At 48.8% G+C, this 19,231-nt stretch overlaps 2 protein-coding genes across 11 annotated transcripts in view; one reads left to right on the top strand and one right to left on the bottom strand.

Moving 5' to 3' along the window:
* The window catches only part of CSNK2A1 (casein kinase 2 alpha 1), a 56,811-nt gene extending 53,220 nt beyond the window's left edge, over positions 1 to 3,591 (top strand). For all 9 annotated transcript variants that reach the window (XM_077929421.1, XM_077929422.1, XM_077929418.1 and 6 more), the window contains one exon: positions 257 to 3,591. Coding sequence is in view for 7 of the 9 variants with exons in the window: in XM_077929418.1 (XP_077785544.1) it covers positions 1,094 to 2,719 (1,626 nt within the window). In the remaining 2 variants the exon portion in view is untranslated. The remainder of the gene's footprint in view (positions 1 to 256) is intronic.
* On the bottom strand, positions 3,093 to 18,612 carry LOC114599952 (immunoglobulin kappa light chain-like). 2 transcript variants are annotated; one of them, XM_077929423.1, is made up of 5 exons: positions 18,291 to 18,612; positions 15,826 to 16,182; positions 14,603 to 14,917; positions 5,988 to 6,548; positions 3,093 to 5,627 (listed from the first exon to the last, which is right to left on the bottom strand). In XM_077929423.1, the coding sequence occupies exons 1-4, from the start codon at positions 18,361 to 18,363 to the stop codon at positions 6,427 to 6,429; spliced, it is 867 nt and encodes a 288-aa protein (XP_077785549.1). In that variant the 5' UTR covers positions 18,364 to 18,612; the 3' UTR covers positions 3,093 to 5,627; positions 5,988 to 6,426. The 2 variants fall into 2 exon arrangements, with proteins under 2 accessions (XP_077785549.1, XP_077785550.1); XM_077929424.1 differs by having other exon boundaries at positions 15,826 to 16,128; positions 18,291 to 18,607.
* Positions 18,613 to 19,231: the final 619 nt, after the last annotated feature.

The raw sequence follows: 19,231 nt of genomic DNA, 5'->3' as shown, positions 1-19,231 counted from the left end.
ACAATGTATTTATGCATTTATATGTATTTATATGTCACCCATCTGATTGGGTTGCCACAGCCACTCTGGGCAAATTCCAACAAATGAAAACATGTTTACTGATTCCACACTTTGAAATGTCATTGAGCGTTTGGCCTTTAAACACTGCAGGTTTCTATTAGGAATTCCCCAAGGGACTGCTTTACTTTTGCCTATCCCAGTCTTTTGAAACGGATGCGGAATGTACAGCATTAACATTTCTTTCTTTTTGTAATAGGTTCAGAAGATTTCATGTTTAGATTTGGAATTCCCAGTATTTCAAAGCTTCATGAAAGCACAGAACTGTTGAGTGAGTGAGCGATGCACGGCCTCTTATGAATATACCCTGCTGGCAAATAATCGTTTTCTTGTCAGACTACCTGCAAGGAAGAACAAAGTCAGAACACATCTGGCAGCTTTAATTGGATTTCGGCAGTCAGACTGGGGAGTGTGGCTTGTTCATATTTCCTCAACACCATCTCATTACAGTGGTACCTCTGGTTACGAATTTTCAGGTTACGAACACTTTTAACCCGGAACTGAGTGTTCCTGCTTGTGAATTTATTTCGGCATGTGAACGAGGCCTCGGTAGGCCGAGCTGTGGCCCGGAGCTAGCCCCTGGCACCTACCGAGGCCTCCGCTACCGGGTTCTGGCCACGGGAGGTCTCAGGAGGCCTTGCCGCGGCCCAGAGCTAGGCCTCCGCTACTAGGCTCCGGCTGCAGGAGGGTCAGCAGGTTGCACCCCAGCCCCAAACATTAGGTAAGGAACACTACCTAAGAGCGAAATCCAGCAGTGAGCCTGGGCCAGAAAACGTCAGCCCTTTACTGGCCCTTGCCCCGCCCCCCAAGCTGGTAGCAAGGTGGGTGGCACCTGGCCAGGTAAACCCACCCACCCTGTGGGAGGTGGGAGTTGAAAATTTTGCAAGGGATTTGGGGATTTGTTTATGTGAGTCTGCCTTGTGCCTTTGTCTCTGCCTTGCTCCTTCCCTTTGGGGGGCTCTGCCTTCTTCCATTGTTTTGGGGATTGTGTGGAGCCCAGTTCAGCTTCTTACTGATTGACTGGGGGACTTCAGACATGGATAAAAGCAGCAAAGGGAAGAGAACCGTGATAACGGTTGAGGTCAAGAAGCAAATCATTTCCAAGCATGAAAGTGGGGTCCGTGTAAGTGATCTGGCAATGCAGTTTGGTATGGCCAAATCGACAATTTGTAGCATGTTAAAAAACAAGGATGCCATTAAGGGGGCCAGCGTTGCGAAGGGTGTTAAAACACTCAAGCAGCGAACACAGACGATGGAAGAAATGGAAAAATTGCTTTTAATATGGATAACTGAAAAGCAGTTAGCGGGCGAACGCATTACTGAGAGCATAATTTGCGAAAAGGCTTTACATTTGCATGCCCAACTCGTCGCAAACACTCCTGGCGCAAGCGCTGAGATCGAGAGTTTCAAGGCGAGCAGAGGGTGGTTCGAAAAATTTAAGAAGAGAAGTGGGATCCACGGTAAACATGCTGAAGCCGCCAGCGCCAACAAATTAGGTGCTGACCAATTTGTTTTGGAATTTAAAGATTACGTTGTGTCGCTGGGCTTCGCTCCCCAGCAAGTTTTCAACTGTCATGAGACAGGCCTCTTTTGGAAGAGAATGCCAAGGAATACGTACATCACAAAGGACGAGAAAGCGTTGCCAGGACACAAGCCCATGAAAGACAGGCTGACCCTTTTATTATGTGCGAATGCAAGTGGAGATTTCAAGTCGAAGCCTTTGCTAGTCTACCATTCTGAGAACCCCAGGATATTTAAGAAGAACAATGTCATAAAAAGCAAGTTGCACGTGATGTGGAGGGCAAACAGCAAAGCTCGGGTAACCAGGCAATTTTTTATCGAGTGGGTTCATGAAGTGTTCGGGCCGAGTGTGAAAAAATACCTCCAGGACAAAAATCTTCCAATTAAGTGCCTGCTTCTTATGGATGATGCTTTAAGTGACCCTCCAGGCTTGCAGGACGAGTTGATGGAAGAGTTTGCGTTCATCAGTGTAAAGTTTTTGCCCCCCAACACTGCTTCTCTCATCCAGCCCATGGACCAGCAGGTCATATCTAATTTTAAGAAGCTTTACACCAAAGCAGTCTTCCAGAGGTGCTTTGAGGTGACCTCGGACACAGAGCTAACCCTAAAAGAGTTCTGGAAGAATCATTTTAATATCCTCCATTGCTTACATATGATAGACAAAGCATGGAGGGATGTGTCTCAGAAAACTCTGCAGGCAGCATGGAAGAAATTGTGGCCAGATGTTGTCCCAGAACATGCAACGGAGGCTGTTGAAGAGGACGTGCCTCTTGTGGAGGATATTGTGTTTCTGGGGAATTCCATGGGCTTGGAGATGAGTGGTGCTGATGTGGAGGAGTTAGTGGAGGAGCACGGCGCTGAGCTCACCGCCGAAGAACTTCAAAACATTCTGCTGGAGCAGCAAAAGGCGGCGGCTGAGGAAATGTCTTCGGAGGAGGAGGAGAGCAGAGAAAGTGTACCTACGGCAAAAATCAAAGAGATGTTTGCAAAATGGGCTGAAATGCAAGCTTTTGTTGAAAAATACCACCCTGATAAAGCGGCTGTGAGCCATGCCACAAACACTTTCAATGATTTCGCTATGTCTCACTTTAGACAAATCTTAAAACTTCGGCAAAAGTCTCAAGTGAAACTCTTTTGGTAAGGAAGAGATCTAGTGAGTCTGAACCAGGTAGCGGTGGTGTAGGTGGCAGTGGTGTAAAAAAAAAAAGAGGAATGGCAGGAGAGGAATCGCCGATTGTGAATCTTGAAGAGGACCCCAACCCCCCTATCCAAGCAATGACTATCATGAGTGTAGGTAAGAAAAAAACCAGGTTTTCATTTTTTAAAAATCATCAGTACTGTTTTATTGATTTTACAGTACAGTACATTTTTATTGCTTTCATTTGATGGATCAGTGGTCTCATTAGATCAGTAGTCAGCAAAGTTTTTGTGGCTTGGGCCGGTTCACGGTCCTGTAGAAGCCGCGGTGGGCTGGAGTGCACGCACGCATGCACAAACGCTATGTCCAGTGTTCCTTCTGGCACGGAGGAGGCGTGCGCAGCTTCCCATTGGCTGCAGGAGCTTCCTGCAGCCAATGGGAAGCCGGCCAGCATCGCGGAAGATGGTCCCCGCTCTGCTCTGTGCTGGTTTAGCACAGTGCACAGGAGTCGACCAAGTGGGCGGCGGGGGTCCATGGGCCGATTAAATGTCCCCTGCAGGTTGCCGACCCCTGCATTAGATAGTAAAACTCATGTTAACTTTTTGTTTTACGGGTTGTTTTGCATTGTCTGGAATGGATCAATCCATTTTCCATTACTTTCTGTGGGAAAGCACGCCTCGGGTTAAAAACGCTTCGGGTTAGGAACAGACCTCCAGAATGAATTAGGTTCGTAACCCGAGGTACCACTGTATTTCAAAATGGATATAGATATGACACGGAGAGAGGCAGATCAATAAGCACACACACATTTGAGGCTTACATTTGTTAATGCATTAAAGTTGATAATTTAAAAATAAAAATTATTTCAGACTTTTTGCTGGGTTTCCATATTTTATTGTTTATTAACGAGGGGTTCATCTGAGTAGGCAGTATGCTGCCTGATCCACCATTCAGCTGCGGTTGCAGACTTTTCCAAACACCTGAAAGAGGAGTTCCATCCACAGAGGGGGCTTTGTGTCAGAGCTGTTTTTGCCACTGCTCCCTTCCCCGTGTCTCATGAAAATCTGCTTTGGGAGGTTGGAGCAACACAGAGGGCAGTGAAAGAGGGGGAAGCATCGCTTTCTGTAAGTGGAAGCATCTGCTAAAACATGGTGCCTTCAGGCAACAAAAGGAGCGCCCCTTCCATCACGGGAAGCTACGTTGGGACAAAAGTAATAGAAACATTTGGATCACTTGTGAAGTTCATTGGCTGATAATGTTAGAGGCAGTTTTTCTTCTGGTGGCAGACGACAGGGCCACGAGACCAGTGTAAAAATTCAAACAAAGGTTTTATTACAGCTATACAAAAACAACAAACACAAAGCATGTGGGTGTTCTCTCTCTGCAGGCAAAATTCAAACTGCGACTTCTTTTCTTTTATACACATCACCAGCTGTGTCTAATCAGCCTAGAAAACCAAACCCAGAACTCACAGAAAAGGTTCTTAAACTTGCAATCATCTTTTCTGTTTCTTTGCAGAATGACTCCTAACAGATAACTGCTGTATATAGCACACCTTATAGAATAACTTATTGAGGTATGCATAAGAATAAAAAATGTCCCTAACAGCAAAACAGGAACCTGACTCAAAAGGCAAATTGTGTTTTCGGAACAGCAGCTGCCCCATAACGATATCTAAGTGTTTCTGCAGACGGTGGCTAGACTTTGCCCGCCTTTGCAGTGTAGTGAATCGACTGCAGCACTGAAGTGGCGTCAGGGCAGAAAGCTGGGCAGTGTGTATGGAGCTCCTGGGCTGCCCTGGCAGGGAAAAAAAAACCCTCTTTCTCGGTGACATTCAAATTTGCTCCAAGAATTTATGAGCAGGGCAAGGCGTGAACTTCTTTGCAAAATACTTGCCAAGTGCATCAGTGTTGAAGGTGCAGTGCAATCCAGACAAACTAAGGCTAAAGCACAGTGAACCGGTCTAGGTTCAAAATGTGATCCAGAGGCAAGTTGTGCAAAAGTCCCACGGTCAATATTGCAGGGAGTTCAGGGAAGGGTGCTAGACTCAGGAGCCAAAAATCTGTTTCCAGCATTTGTAAGGCTCAAGAAGTAGATCCTATCTGCTTCCGAGATCACAGCTGCTGGTAATAAAGGAGTTTCGGGGCTTCCTTAAGCGGAGACCCCTTTCACAAAAGTCACACATTGACTATGGGTCCATAGATGCCATGTCATGTCTTGCTTCAGCCTGGACCCAGACCATTTGGCACCAGTGTTTCTGAAGATGGGTTGCTCCACAGCTGGCGGGTTTCTTCAGCAGGTCTCTCTAGGCCAGCCCCTTAAGAAGATCCTCGACCTTGGCTCCAGAGGATCCTGCCAACAACTTAAGGGCCTAGACCTATGGAGTGTTTGATTCATCCTCCAAGGGGTCTGTGTTGGTTCTCAGCCTTGTGGGGCAATCTTCTCCAGCTCACCAGAAAAGGATGCTGTAGTGTCACCTAACTCTGTGCTCTGTGGCTGGCTATCAGATTCTTTCCAGCAGCACTTTCCATAGTTATTTGAGCAATAGTCAACATGGTTATTTGTTTGTGGGTGCTAGACATCCTAAATTCTTGGGTCTAGTAAGTGTTAGAATTTAATCAAGCCAAACCTTAAAATATAAGCCAGGCCACTCTCCTGACCAGGAAATCGCCTGGGGTGATGGGCCATTAGGAGGACAAAAGGAATGTGATGAGCCCTCAGATTAGAGTGAGTTAGAAGAATCAAAGCCAGGGTTTGTGACCTGGAGGGGAAAGGTTGCACTCTGGTAGATGCGGCTAGCTGGAGAAAGGCTCAGAGATCTGGCTGATGCCTGTCTGAATTGGCTTGGCATGTTAATGCTGTGAGCTCCTCCAACATAGGCTCAAGTCATATATATGTGTAAGTAAACCCCCTATAGAGGGATGCGGGTGGCACTGTGGGTAAAACCTCAGCGCCTAGGGCTTGCCGATCGCATGGTCGGCGGTTCGAATCCCCGCGGCGGGGTGAGCTCCCGTCTTTCAGTCCCAGCTCCTGCCCACCTAGCAGTTCGAAAGCACTCCCGGGTGCAAGTAGATAAATAGGGACCGCTTACTAGCGGGAAGGTAAACGCTGTTTCCGTGTGCGGCTCTGGCTCGCCAGAGCAGCGATGTCACGCTGGCCACGTGACCCAGAAGTGTCTGCGGACAGCGCTGGCCCCCGGCCTCTTGAGTGAGATGGGCGCACAACCCTAGAGTCTGTCAAGACTGGCCCGTACGGGCAGGGGTACCTTTACCTATAATAAAGGCACTGTAGTCTCTACTGTCTCTACCTCATTTCCAAAATAAAACACGAACCCCAGGTAAGTGCCTAGAACCACTGGAATCTTGCAGTGCTCTGTAAGGGGGGTGGCATGCAACAATATTCTGTCAAGTTAAGTTGAAAAGCTGCATATTCACATCCTATTTTGTCTTTCCTGTAACCATTTTTATTTTTTTTGCCTTGCCTTGCAGATCCCTCTTCCCCAAGTTTCATTTATGTATAATGTGCTGTTGAGCTCCCTATAACATCACGCTTACAAATTGTCACAAACAGAAATGCATTCAATAGCTTCCCACTAACATCTCTCTTTTAAAGTTTGCAAACTGATTTCAGCTGCTTCTTGTGTGTTGGTTACAACCTTCTCATCCGCTGCAGCAAATAAAGGCCTGGTGTTTTCATTCACTCCCATAATGTTAGGGATTCCTCTTGCGATGCTGTTTTCTCAGGAAAAGACATAGGAGCAAGAAAGCAGCTATGACCTTATTTACGATAAATCCAATCCAGAAAGCAGAACTGGAGAATAGATGTCCTTCACCTGTTAAGAAAGAACGGCAGATCAGCTCTTGTTTGTTATTCACAATTATAGGTTTCTTTTCCAGGAAACATTTTAAAAAAAACCTCCCTCCCAGCACCAACACCGCTTGGGATGCAAAAACTGAAAGAAAATAATATTCATTGGAACCTTACAAAAAGTACTTTGGAGAAAGGAGCCCCTTTATTCTGGGATTGTGGGGCTAGCAAAAGGGTGATGATTAATTGCACGTTTATTCAAAATCCAGTGAAAACTACTGCATTTTTTGCTCTATAAGACACACTTTTCCCCTCCTAAAAAGTAAGGGGAAATGTGTGTGTGTCTTATGGAGCGAATGCAGGCGGGAGGCTCTGCTCAGCGCTGCCTTTAAAGAGCTGCGTGGAGCGTGTGCGCGCATCTTGGGGGCTTTTCCCCGAGGAGGGAGAAGGGCTGCCCTTCTCCCTCCTTGGGGGAAAGCCCCCAAGAGTCGCACACACTGTGTGCTCTTCAAAGGGAGTGTGGCTCGTGGGGGAGCCTTCTCCCGCTGCCCAGAAGTGGCTGTGCACGGCTATGCCATAAGCCAGGACAGCAAGAGGGATCACTGCGCAGCGTTCCCGCTTGCTGTCCTGGCTTCTGGTTCAGCCCCGCGCAGCCTCTTCCGGGCATGGGGAGCCGTCATCCCCCTGCCCGGGAGAAGCTGTGTGCAGCTATCCCATAAGCCGGGACAGCAAGAGGCTATCCCAGAAGCCAGATCCCTCTTGCTGTTCTGGCTTCTGGCTTCAGAATGTTTTTTTTTTCTTGTTTTCCTCCTCCTTCAAAAACTAGGTGCATCTTATAGAGCGAAAAATACGGTAATTCACAAAAGGGAACTTGATCCAGCAATAGCTGTCCATGAGTCATTTGTAGTACCCTCTGCCACCCCCTTGCCTCCTAGATCAGTGGTGATGAACCTATGGCATTCGTGACAGAGAGAGAACTCTCTGTGGGTACGCACACAGTTGGCCACGCAGGGCCATAGCTTCCGTGGTGGGTGTGGAGTGGAGAGGAGGGCTCGCGTTCAAGCAGGAGTAGAGGCAGGGATCTCTCAGAGGTGGAATGGAGGCTACACACTGAGATCCCCGCCTCCACCCTTGCTTGCATGCAAGTAGGAGCGGGATCGGGCAGCTCAGCTGAGGAGCGCCTGGCTGCCTTCAGGTGGTGCAGGGGCTCTCAGGTGCAGCTTCCGGGCTGCCTCCACCTTCCTTGACCCCAGCAACTATTCAGCCTGGCTGCCTTCACGGGGTTGCAGGGGATCTGATGCGGAGGTGGGGGCTCCTTTAAACTTCTCCCTTGAGGAGAGTGCAGCCACGAACCCCTCAAAGTGTGACGGAGCCTGCACCTCCCCAGCTGAGCAGCCTTGATCCAGCTCCTGTTCCCGTGCAAGCAGCAATGCTGTCTAGCGGAGCAGCACAATCCCACTCCTACTTGCCGGCCCAGCCTTCCCTCACTCAGGGTGGGACTGCCAGAGCTAATCTTTATTGCTGAAAAGAGGCACTGATAGTCCACTATTATTATTATTATTATTATTATTATTATTATTATTATTATTTATTTGTACCCCGCCCATCTGGCTGGGTTTCCCCAGCCACTCTGGGCGGCTTCCAACAAAGATGAAAAATACACTAAAATGTCACATATTAAAAAACTTCCCTGATCAGGGCTGCCTTCAGATGTCTTCTGAATGTCAGGTAGTTGTTTATTGCTTTGACATCTGATGGGAGGGCGTTCCACAGGGAGGGCGCCACTACCGAGAAGGCCCTCTGCCTGGTTCCCTGTAACCTCACTTCTCGCAGTGAGGGAACCACCAGAAGGCCCTCGGAGCTGGACCTCAGTGTCTAGGCAGAACAATGGGGGTGGAGACGCTCCTTCAGGTATACTGGACCGAGGCCATTTAGGGCTTTAAAGGTCAGCACCAACACTTTGAATTGTGCTCGGAAACGTACTGGGAGCCAATGTAGGTCTTTCAAGACCGGTGTGATATGGTCTCGGCGGCCGCTCCCACTCCAAATCTATAATTCATTATACAAATTCTTATAAGTACAGTCCACCTATACCAGACCAAAAACATTGTTTTCTCTTGGTGCTGAATGGAAGCTATTTATCTGCCCTTTTCCCCTTCTCTCTTCTTTGCTCAGTCATTCCATTTCCCACTCTTTGAATCTTCCTTTCAAAACAACCATGCCTGTTTTGAGAAATCTTCACAGATTTAGGAACCGGAGCGCAATCATTTGATCTCTTTGCTGTTCCTCCATACTGCAAGCACTTCTCATTTGCACAGCCCTGGTTCTCTCCCTGACTATTACCATTCTTGATTAATAACAGTAAAATGCTCAAATTTTAGTTTATGTGACCGCTGCCAATACTGACTTCCCAGTGATAATGAAAACAGCTACATTGTAATGGAATGTCTATCCTTTCCCCATTCTCTTCATTATATACCGTGGCTCGCTTTAAAGCAGCAAAGCAGACAGGAGCCACCCGCTTTGTTGTTTTAAACAGTTCAGTACAACATTTGAGTCAGAATCCCCCCCCCCCTTGTTTTCCTGCTCTAAAAACTAGGTGCGTTTTGTGGTCAGGTGCGTCTTATGGGGCGAAAAATACGGTAGATTGCCATGTTGGCACTTTGCAATAAATAAGTGGGCTTTGGGTTGCACTTTGGGCACTCGGTCTCTCGAAGGTTCGCCATCACTGCCCTAGATAATCCCACTGTCCTCCAGGGGATGATCCTGACCAATTGGGGAAGCGTGACAGTCTTTAATTCACTTTAAATGTGCACACCTAAAGATATGGCCTGTGCTCATATCCTTCCTGCAAAATCATGACGGTCTGGAGGCCCCAATTCAGGTCCACCCTGGTACGGCTGGCTGGTGGCAGGGAGAGCTGATACATTTATTTGAACCCCAGATCCAAGCAAAGCCAAAGGGGGTAGAGGAGGGAAAGTCTGCAGTGTTGCAGCTATAGGACAATAAGGTCAGAAAAGCAGTATGCGGGCAGACAAGGGCATCTTCTCCATGGAGGCGAGCTGCTGGTTCTAGCTCTTCACAGTTTTGAAAGTTGGCATGAAGTGTTAGGAACTGGCAGGCTTTCTCATCTGATTTCTCCCCGATGATCCTCTGTGGAAAGTTTCTACTTACATGTGTTTTTCTTAATTGCCCTACTAGCGCAGGGGTCGCCAGCGTGATCTCTGTGGGAGCCAGTGTGCTCACCAGTAGAATCATAGAATTGCAGAGTTGGAAGGGAGCCCCAAGGTCAATCTAGTCCAGCCCCCTGCAATGCAGGAATCTCAGCTAAAGCATCCCTGACAGATGGCCACCCAACCTCTGCTTAGAAACCTCCAAGGAAGGAGAGTCCACCACCTCCCCAGGGAGACTTCTCCACTTTCAAACAGCTCTTACTGTCAGAAAGTTCTTCCTGGTGTTTAGTCGGAATAATCTTTTTCGTAACTTGAAGCCATTGGTTTGAGTCCTACCCTCCGGAGCAAGAGAGAACAAGCTTGCTCTCTCTTCCATGTGACAGCCCTTGTGTCAGGAGTGTGTGCAGGAGCCAGGCCCTGTGACCAATAGGACTCTGCAGGACTGGGGCCTTCCTAACTTTGTTCTGAAGAGGCAAGGTGAGGCCGATTGGTAACTCACAGCACCTGGTGGCAACAGCCGGGAATGGTTATAAGGTCAGCATTTCCCTTCAGCTTTTTGCCACAGCAACACCTTTCCTGCCTTGCTGCATTTGGCTTCTTGCTTCCTGATCCTCTGACCCTTGACTTCTTGACTCCTTGCTTCCTGATCCTTGGGCCCTTGGCTTCGTGACTCCTGGCTCTCTGACCCTCGGACTCTTGGCTTCCTGACCCCTGGCTTCTGGACCCCTGCTCCTGCTCCCACCCCGCCATCTTGCCCCCGGTCCTGACGTCCCCTGCTGGGACTTCGATCGCCCGTGAACCGACCGTGACAGAATCTCCTTTTATGTAAACTGAAGCCATTGGTTTGAGTCCTACCCTTCAGAGCAAGAGAGAACAAGCTTGCTCCATCTTCCATGTGACAGCCTTTGAGATCTTTGAAGGTGGCTATCGCATCTCCTCTCAGTCTCCTCTTTCCCAGGCTAAACATTCCTAGCTCCCTCAACCGTTCCTCATAAGGCTTGTTTTCCAGACGCTTGGTCATCGTGGTTGCCCTCCTCTGCATACCTTCCAGCTTGTCAACATCTTTAAATTGTGGTGCCCAGAATTGGACACAGTACAGTAGAACCTCGGGTTACGTACTGTCCTCCTTACAAACGCTTTGGGTAACGAGCTCCGCTAACCTGGAAGCAGGTGCTCCTGGTAGTGAACTTTGCCCTGGGATGCAAGCAGAAGTCGCGCACTGGTGGCATGACAGCAGCGGGAGGCCCCATTAGCGAAACCGCGCCTCAGGTTAAGAATGGTTTGGGGTTAAGACCGGACCTCCAGAATGAATTAAGTTCATAATCGGATGTACCACTGTATTCCAGGTGTGGTCTGATCAAGGCTGAATAGAGTGGTACTGCAACTTTCCTGATATGCAGATGACACAACCTTGATGGCAGAAAGTGAGGAGGAATTAAAGAACCTTTTAATGAGGGTGAAAGAGGAGAGCGCAAAATATGGTCTGAAGCTCAACCTCAATAAAACTAAGATCATGGCCACTGGGCCCATCACCTCCTGGCAAATAGAAGGGGAAGAAATGGAGGCAGTGAGAGATTTTACTTTCTTGGGCTCCATGATCACTGCAGATGGTGACAGCAGTCATGAAATTAAAAGACGCCTGCTTCTTGGGAGAAAAGTAATGACAAACCTAGGCAGCATCTTAAAAAGCAGAGACACCACGTTCCCAACAAAGGTCTGTATAGTTAAAGCTATGGTTTTCCCAGTATGATGTATGGAAGTGAGAGCAGGACCATGAAGAAGGCTGATCGCCAAAGAATGGATGCTTTTGAATTATGGTGCTGGAGGAGACTCTTGAGAGTCCCATGGACTGCAAGAAGATCCAACCTCTCCATTCTGAAGGAAATCAGCCCTGAATGCTCACTGGAAGGACAGATCCTGAAGCTGAGGCTCCAATACTTTGGCCACCTCATGAGAAGAGAAGACTCCCTGGAAAAGACCCTGATGTTGGGAAAGATGGAGGGCACAAGGAGAAGGGGACAACAGAGGACGAGATGGTTGGACAGTGTTCTCGAAGCTACCAGCATGAGTCTGACCAAACTGTGGAAGGCAGTGGAAGACAGGAGTGCCTGGCGTGCTCTGGTCCAGGGGGTCATAAAGAGTCGGACAAGACTAAATGACTAAAAACAGCAACAACAACTTTCCTTGGTCTGGACACTATACTTCTATTGATGCAGCCCAGAACAGCAGAAACTCTCATGGCACCTGCAAAAGGCCTCAGTAAATATCCATAATGCACGAAAGATGGTTTGCTGAAACCTTTCCATCGCCCTCTCCTTCAGATATAAGACTGGAGAAGGGTTGAAGCGCTGGCCATGTGCTTGGAGAGACTTGGTGTGCTGCTGCAGGTGGTTGCCGTCTGCCAATGGGACTGCACAGAGCTCTCCGTCAACACTCCGCGGAAATTGGGATTGTGCCAAAAAAGTTGCCTATGGAGACGGTTGCCTTGGCGACATGTTACTTTGCTGGAAAGTGTTGGTGTTGGCAACAGAAGACACTTTCCATGAACCCTTGCGTTCATCATGAGTCACTTGCATTGGGCAACCTTCAGGGAGTTTCCACAGAGAAAGAGCCACCACACGCTTTGCTTTCAGAAGGTCACAAGTTCGGCAGTGGTGACTGGTGCCCTTTCGGACTGGTGGCGTGGAAGGCAGGGGCACCAGGGCCAATGATGGACAGAGCCAACACATTCTAGGTTTGTCCTAATTCTCTTCCCTGCTGAGTTCAACAAACAGGCAATGATGAGCTTAAGAAGGAGGAAGTTGAGAGACAAGGCCAAACCTTGCATTGGTTGTAAGGAAAAAGGGAGACAGATGGTGGTCGGCTGAGCTCAGATTCAGGGGTGCCCCATTCTTCCTAATAGACCAGCCTCCACTGGCTCAGTTCAAGCATAAGAGCATCTCTAGTAGCCAGCTTAAAGCCAAAACCTGGAAAGCCCCCACAAGTCAGATGTCACAAGCCAGTCAGTAATCGCCCAGTTCAAAGTTGGGAGTTGACTTTTTACCAGCTAAAACAGGACCTCCATAGACCTGGCTGAGTGTCAGAGCAGTTCATTCCAAGTGGCCTTTCTCCTTTAAAATTAGTTGCTGAGACTGAAAGTCTCTGCTTCCCTACAGTTGTCTAAGTTCTCTCCAGGGCTTTTTCCAAGCAATCAGAGACTGCGCCAGCATGCAGACAACCTCGCCTCCACCCTTTTCATGCATCTTCTGGTTCTGGGGAACAAGTGAAGAGGGGAGCTTCTCACAGCAGAAGGAAGAGATACTCTTGCTTCTTCAACAGCCGGACTCATCTCTGTCTCTTGGCTTCAATTCCCTCCTGCTTCAGCTTCTGCCTCTGATTCTGGCCTCCTCTCTCCCACAGACTCTCCCAGCTCATTAAGCCCTGTTACTTATTCAGCTTCTGACACTTCCCCTTCTCTGTCTTCTCCCTTTGACCACTCAACATTGTCCCACCACCAATCCTTGGACTCTGAGTCTTCTTCCCTTGTTGGTTCCCCAGCTAGTTCCTCCCACCATTCCTCTGTGCCCAGCCAGTCCATGACATCAGAGAGACAATACTGGCCTGGATGGACAAAGTAGCTTCGTTCCAAAGCAATCTGCAATTTGGGGGAAGGCCCCAAACCACACTGGAAGAGTACATGTGTTGCATTAAGATGGTCCCAGGTTGTATATACGGGGTTTTAAATGGTTTTAATTTTGGTTCCTCTGTTTTGTTTTTGTTGGGTTGGGGTTGGTTAAATGTAGATTGGGGTTGGTGGTTATTTTAATTTGGGTATAACTGTAAACATTATTATTATTATTAGCCCCAAGATGTGGTGAGGACCACTGGCTTAGAGGATTTTAAAAGGGGAGAAGACAAATTGATGGAAGTGGAGATAGCTACGTGGGTCCTCCATGTTTAGGGAAGCTTTTAATGTTTGATGTATTACAGTATTTTGTTGAAAGCCGCCCAGAGTGGCTGGGGAAGCCCAACCAGATGGGTGGGGTATAAATAATAAATTATGATGATGATGTCAAGAGGAAGCACGCCACAGAATACCAGCAGCTAGGAAGCATCAACAGGAGAGGACTATTGGCCACCTTGCTCTGCCAGTATGTGTCTCAATAGCATCTGTTCTGCACTGTGGGGAAAAGGGAATGGGACTAAATCGGCCTTTGCCAACGTGGTGCCCTCCAGATGTTTTGGACTACAACTCCCATCAGCCCTGGCCAGCACAGTTTGGCTGCCTGTGGCTGATGGGAGTTGCACTCCAGAGCACCTTCCTTGAAGGTGAAGGATGGAGGAGAAGAACATTTGATACAATACAAGCAGGGCTCTTCTTACTAATGTCCTTATTTCTGGCTAGTGGGAGGTCCAGTAGCAGGACTGGGAAGCCATGGAGATCTTCAGCGTCACTAGGCAATGCTGAGCAAGCTATTGGTTTGATTTGGTAGAAAGCAGCCTTCACATGAGGGACGCGGGTGGCGCTGTGGGTAAAAGCCTCAGCACCTAGGGCTTGCCGATCGAAAGGTCAGCGGTTCGAATCCCCGCGGCGGGGTGCGCTCCCATTGCTTGGTCCCAGCACCTGCCAACCTAGCAGTTCGAAAGCACCCCCGGGTGCAAGTAGATAAATAGGGACCGCTTACTAGCGGGAAGGTAAACGGCGTTTCCGTGTGCTGCGCTGGCTCGCCAGATGCAGCTTTGTCACGCTGGCCGCGTGACCCGGAAGTGTCTCCGGACAGCGCTGGCCCCCGGCCTCTTAAGTGAGATGGGCACACAACCCCAGAGTCTGTCAAGACTGGCCCATATGGGCAGGGGTACCTTTACCTTTACCTTTAGCCCTCACATATATCCAGATACTTTTGGGGGAAATGGGGTTCAGGCTTACCTGTGCTGCTTAAGACTTTTAGCACCGCAGATTTGCTAATGGGGGGCTGGGAGGTGTGCACAACCCGGCAAGTGAACACAGAAGAGCTGTTCCGCTTAGTTGCTGTCACTTCCAGGGAACTCCGAAGGGAGAAGGTCCCATCCTGATTCAGGATTTCGAAAACTGGCGCCTCCAGCGGGGTTTTCTCCCGGTCCTTCAGCCAGTTAAAAATGATGTATCTGGGATAAAAGCCTTCCACGTAGCAGGTGACTGTCACAGTGTCATTCACCCGGACAGATGAGGGAGGGTCCATTTTCAGCCACACTTTGGGCGGAACTGAGCAGACAAAGCCAATTGTTAAAATGTGGACTTTTTGTGCTCTGAGCTTTTAAGGAAAGATCAATATTAATTAATTAATTAATTCATAGGACTTATATCCTACTCTTCAGCCAGAAAGACTCCCAAAGCGATGTTCATATATATATATTTTTAAAAATGCAGTAACTAGCAATGACTTCAATCTAAAATGTTACAACACAAATGGAAAAAGGGAAGGGAAGAAGAAATCAACCAAAGTTGCGTCACCAGGGTCTCCTTTTGACTGACAGGGTGCTGACGGGGATGGAAACAGACAGCTTATAGTCGTAAAAATAAGCCTTGCTGGTCCCTTGAGAAATAGCCTGGTGACCCCACCTTTCCTAAGGTATCCTCCTGGGGGAGAATTGCAGAATCGGTCCCTTCCAAACTACAATTCTACGATTTTATGTATTCGCTGTGGGTTAAACCAAAGAGCCTAGGACTTGCCAATCAGAAGGTCGGCGGTTCGAATCCCCACGATGGGGTGAGCTCCTGTTGCTCGGCCCCTGCTCCTGCCAACCTAGCAGTTCGAAAGCACGTCAAAGTGCAAGTAGATAAATAGGTACCACTCCAGCGGGAAGGTAAACGGCGTTTCCGCCAGAAGCGGCTTAGTCATGCTGGCCACATGACCTGGAAGCTGTACGCCGGCTCCTCGGCCAGTAAAGCGAGATGAGCGCCGCAACCCCAGAGTCGGCCACGACTGGACCTAATGGTCAGGGGTCCCTTTACCTTTATATGTGTAAATAAAGACCCAACAGTCCCTGCTGATCTTCATTCGAAGGAAATGAAATTCTGGGAAAACACAGGAAGGCAGCCCTGGAGGCTGTCACTGCTTGGAGATAATGTTCTTCCCCACCAATGTTAAGAACAATTTGTCAGTCACTTACCCACCACAGAAACCACACTGCCTTTCCCCTTCCTCTTCATTCCAAAGATTTCCTTCGTACAGTAATAGGTCCCAGCATCCTGGAGTTCTATGTTGGGGATGAGGATGGAGAAGTCTGTTTGCGAGTCAGGATGGAGTCTTCTCACGCGGGAATCAGTTCCTGTGTCAAGAGCTTGGGACTCCTTGTACCATGACACTGTAGGGTGGACAATTGCCCGGGTCAGTTGGCAGTGCAGGGTGATGCTCTCTCCAGGGGATGCAGATAGAAATTTCGGTTCCTGCTTGACCTTTACAAGGGTGGCATCTGAAAGAACATCATAGAGTTCTGGTTCCTCTCCAGATTCTGCTTTTACCACCCCTGTTTGATTGAAAACATTTTAATCACTTTGGAGGCAGCCTTTGACCTCCAGTTCAAAACCATGGAAGAACAACCCCCAACCCCACTCTTTTTGGGTGAAGAAAAGGAGTAAACCCTACAAAAATCCAGAGTTGAGTCCCTAAGGAGGTTGGATGGCGCCTTGTCCACCTCATTCCAGCTACTCCTGCAGCCAAGCTGGAGCCAAACGCCTTGCTCTGCTTTCCTTTGGACCACATCAGTGAGGCCAAGCAGGAGGGTCTTGTCGTCTGGGCAGCCTAGGACCTCTATACACACTGCCCAGGCCTGCACCCCGGGGAGGTCACTTGGGTGATGCAGCAGAAATAACTGTGGGGATACATCCATAGCAATCACCAGAGGACAAATGACCGCTGGGAGGAGCGCAGAGAAGAAACGCCCTGGTGCATCTGCGTCGGCGAAACCGGACGCCTTCATCTGCCCCAGGCGCAACAAAACATGTCTCTCCCCTGTCGGTCTCTATGTCCACAGCAGGTGCTGCAATCTTCCAACAGTTTGGCTTCACCCTTAAAGGCACACTCCTCCACTGTCTCCTGAGACAGACAGATGCCAATGATATTCAGGGGCATGCTCCCTAACCGGTCACCGGCAACTAATGTATTGAAAGAATTATTTGTTGACGGCCACCAACTTTGCAGGCTTTTAAGAGGGTTAGACACGTTCTTGCAGGATAAGAATGACCAATGGCTACTAGCCCTGATGTCCTTTCCTCCATTCTTGGAGGCAGCATGTGTCTGAATACCAGTTGCTGGAATCTGCAGGAGGGGAGAAGGTCTTGTGTTCGAATTCTGCTTGCAGGCTCTTTTCCCCTAAGCATCTGGCCGGCTGCCGTGAGAACACAGTGCTGGACTAGATGGGTCACTGGTCTGATCCAACAGGCTGTTTTATAATAATAATATAATAATAATTTATTATTTATACCCCGCTCATCTGGCTGAGTTTCCCCAGCCACTCTCGGTGGCTCCCAATTGAGTGTTAAAAACAATACAGCATCAGACATTAAAAACTTCCCTAAACAGGGCCGCCTTCAGTTGTCCTTTAAAAGTAAAATAGTTGTTTATTGCCTTGACATCTGATGGGAGAGCGTTCCATAGGGCAGGCGCCACCACCGAGAAGACCCCCTGCCTGGTTCCCTGTAACGTCACTTCTCGCAGGGAGGGAACTGCCAGAAGGCCCTCAGAGCTGCACCTCAGCGTCCGGGCAGAACGATGGGGGTGGAGACGCTCCTTCAGGTATACTGGACCGAGGCCGTTTAGGGCTTTAAAGGTCAGCACCAACACTTTGAATTGTGCTTGAAAACGTACTGGGAGCCAATGCAGATCTCTCAGGACCAGTGTTATGTGGTCTTGGCGGCCGCTCCCACTCACCTGTCTAGCTGCCGCATTCTGGATTAGTTGTAGATTCCAGGTCACCTTCAAAGGTAGCCCCACATAGAGCATATTGCAGTAGTCCAAGCGGGAGATAACCAGAGCATGCACCACTCTGGCAAGACAGTCCACAGGCAGGTAGGGTCTCAGCCTGCGTACTAGATGGAGCTGGTAGACAGCTGCCCTGGACACAGAATTGACCAAAGAGTCCAAAATGACTCCCAGGCTGCACACCTGGTCCTTCAGGGGCACAGTTGCCCCATTCAGGACCAGGGAGTCCCCCACACCCGTCCGCCCCTTGTCCCCCCAAAACAGTACTTCTGTCTTGTCAGGATTCAACCTCAATGCACTTATGTGTTAATGTAGTCAACATGTCCAGTAGCCCTTGAGAAATTGCTCCTTCTAGCATCTACCCCTATGGAGGCCCTAACTGCCACCCTCTGAGTCTCAGGTCCTAATCTTCTGGAGATCCAGTGGCAACCCTATCAATAAACTGTTGAACCCAACTCTGGAAGGATCTGAAATGGACCGCAATGAAGAGACTTGAAAGGTCCTCTTCATCTGGGTTTGTACTGCACGCAAGCAGCGTGAAGCCACAAATCACTTCCCTCCCTAGAGAGCGTGTTTCACCGGGATTCACTAAGCTCAGAAAGCAGGTCCTAGTCGATTTAAAGGCATTTACGAGTTTGTTTGTTCCAGACTCACCAGGGGTTTGCAGGAAGAGGTGGAGCTGTAGGAAGAGACGGATCAGCCACAGCGAAGAGTTGAAAGCAGCCATCAAAGTGGCAGGAAAACCCACATTCCCGTCTGCGTTGTGTCTTGGGAACTCTTGTTTCAGTTGCAGAAGAAAGGCTTTTCTTTTCTTTTGGCTGTGACACTTCCTCCTGCAGTTAATAGAAGCCAGTTTCACTTCCCCGAATTTGGAAAGCCTATTTTGCTTTCAGGCTCCCCTGCACAAAATGATATCCACACACCCACATACTAGGGGCTGCGACGCCTGCTTGCCTCACTTGCCAACTCCACTGTTGGACTGTAAACAACAAAAACAACAAACATGAAGTCATTTTACCAAAAAAAAAAAAAAAGTCTCAATAATAATTAATTTACCCTGTTGTAAATAAAAAATTGCCCTTTTCCCTAATGGGGTATCCAAGAGCCCATATAGAGTCCTTACTTGGGTTCCCTATTGGTAGGAGAAAATAACAGAGGCCAACCAGAGAATATTGAGAAGCAAAGCAGCTAGTAAGCCTGATCTTTATTGAACTGTTGCAACAGGGTGCTCCCCTCACATACAGGAAAGGAGGAGGACCCAGAAAAATAGTGTGCAGGGCCTTATAAAGACTTTTGAAATTGCCACCCTGTATATCAAGACCAGGGGACGCGGGTGGCGCTGTGGGTTAAAGCCTCAGCGCCTAGGACTTGCCGATCAAAAGGTCGGCGGTTCGAATCCCCACGGCGGGGTGCGCTCCTGTCGTTCGGTCCCAGCGCCTGCCAACCTAGCAGTTCGAAAGCACCCCCAGGTGCAAGTAGATAAATAGGGACCGCTTACCAGCGGGAAGGTAAACGGCGTTCCGTGTGCTGCGCTAGCTCGCCAGATGCAGCTTGTCACGCTGGCCACGTGACCCGGAAGTGTCTGCGGACAGCGC

The sequence above is a fragment of the Podarcis muralis genome, chromosome 5 (assembly GCF_964188315.1).
Source record: "Podarcis muralis chromosome 5, rPodMur119.hap1.1, whole genome shotgun sequence".
NCBI classification, from domain to species: Eukaryota; Metazoa; Chordata; class Lepidosauria; order Squamata; family Lacertidae; genus Podarcis; species Podarcis muralis.
The sequence above is the reverse complement of the archived record's forward strand: the minus strand, read 5'-3'. Positions and strand labels throughout refer to the sequence as shown.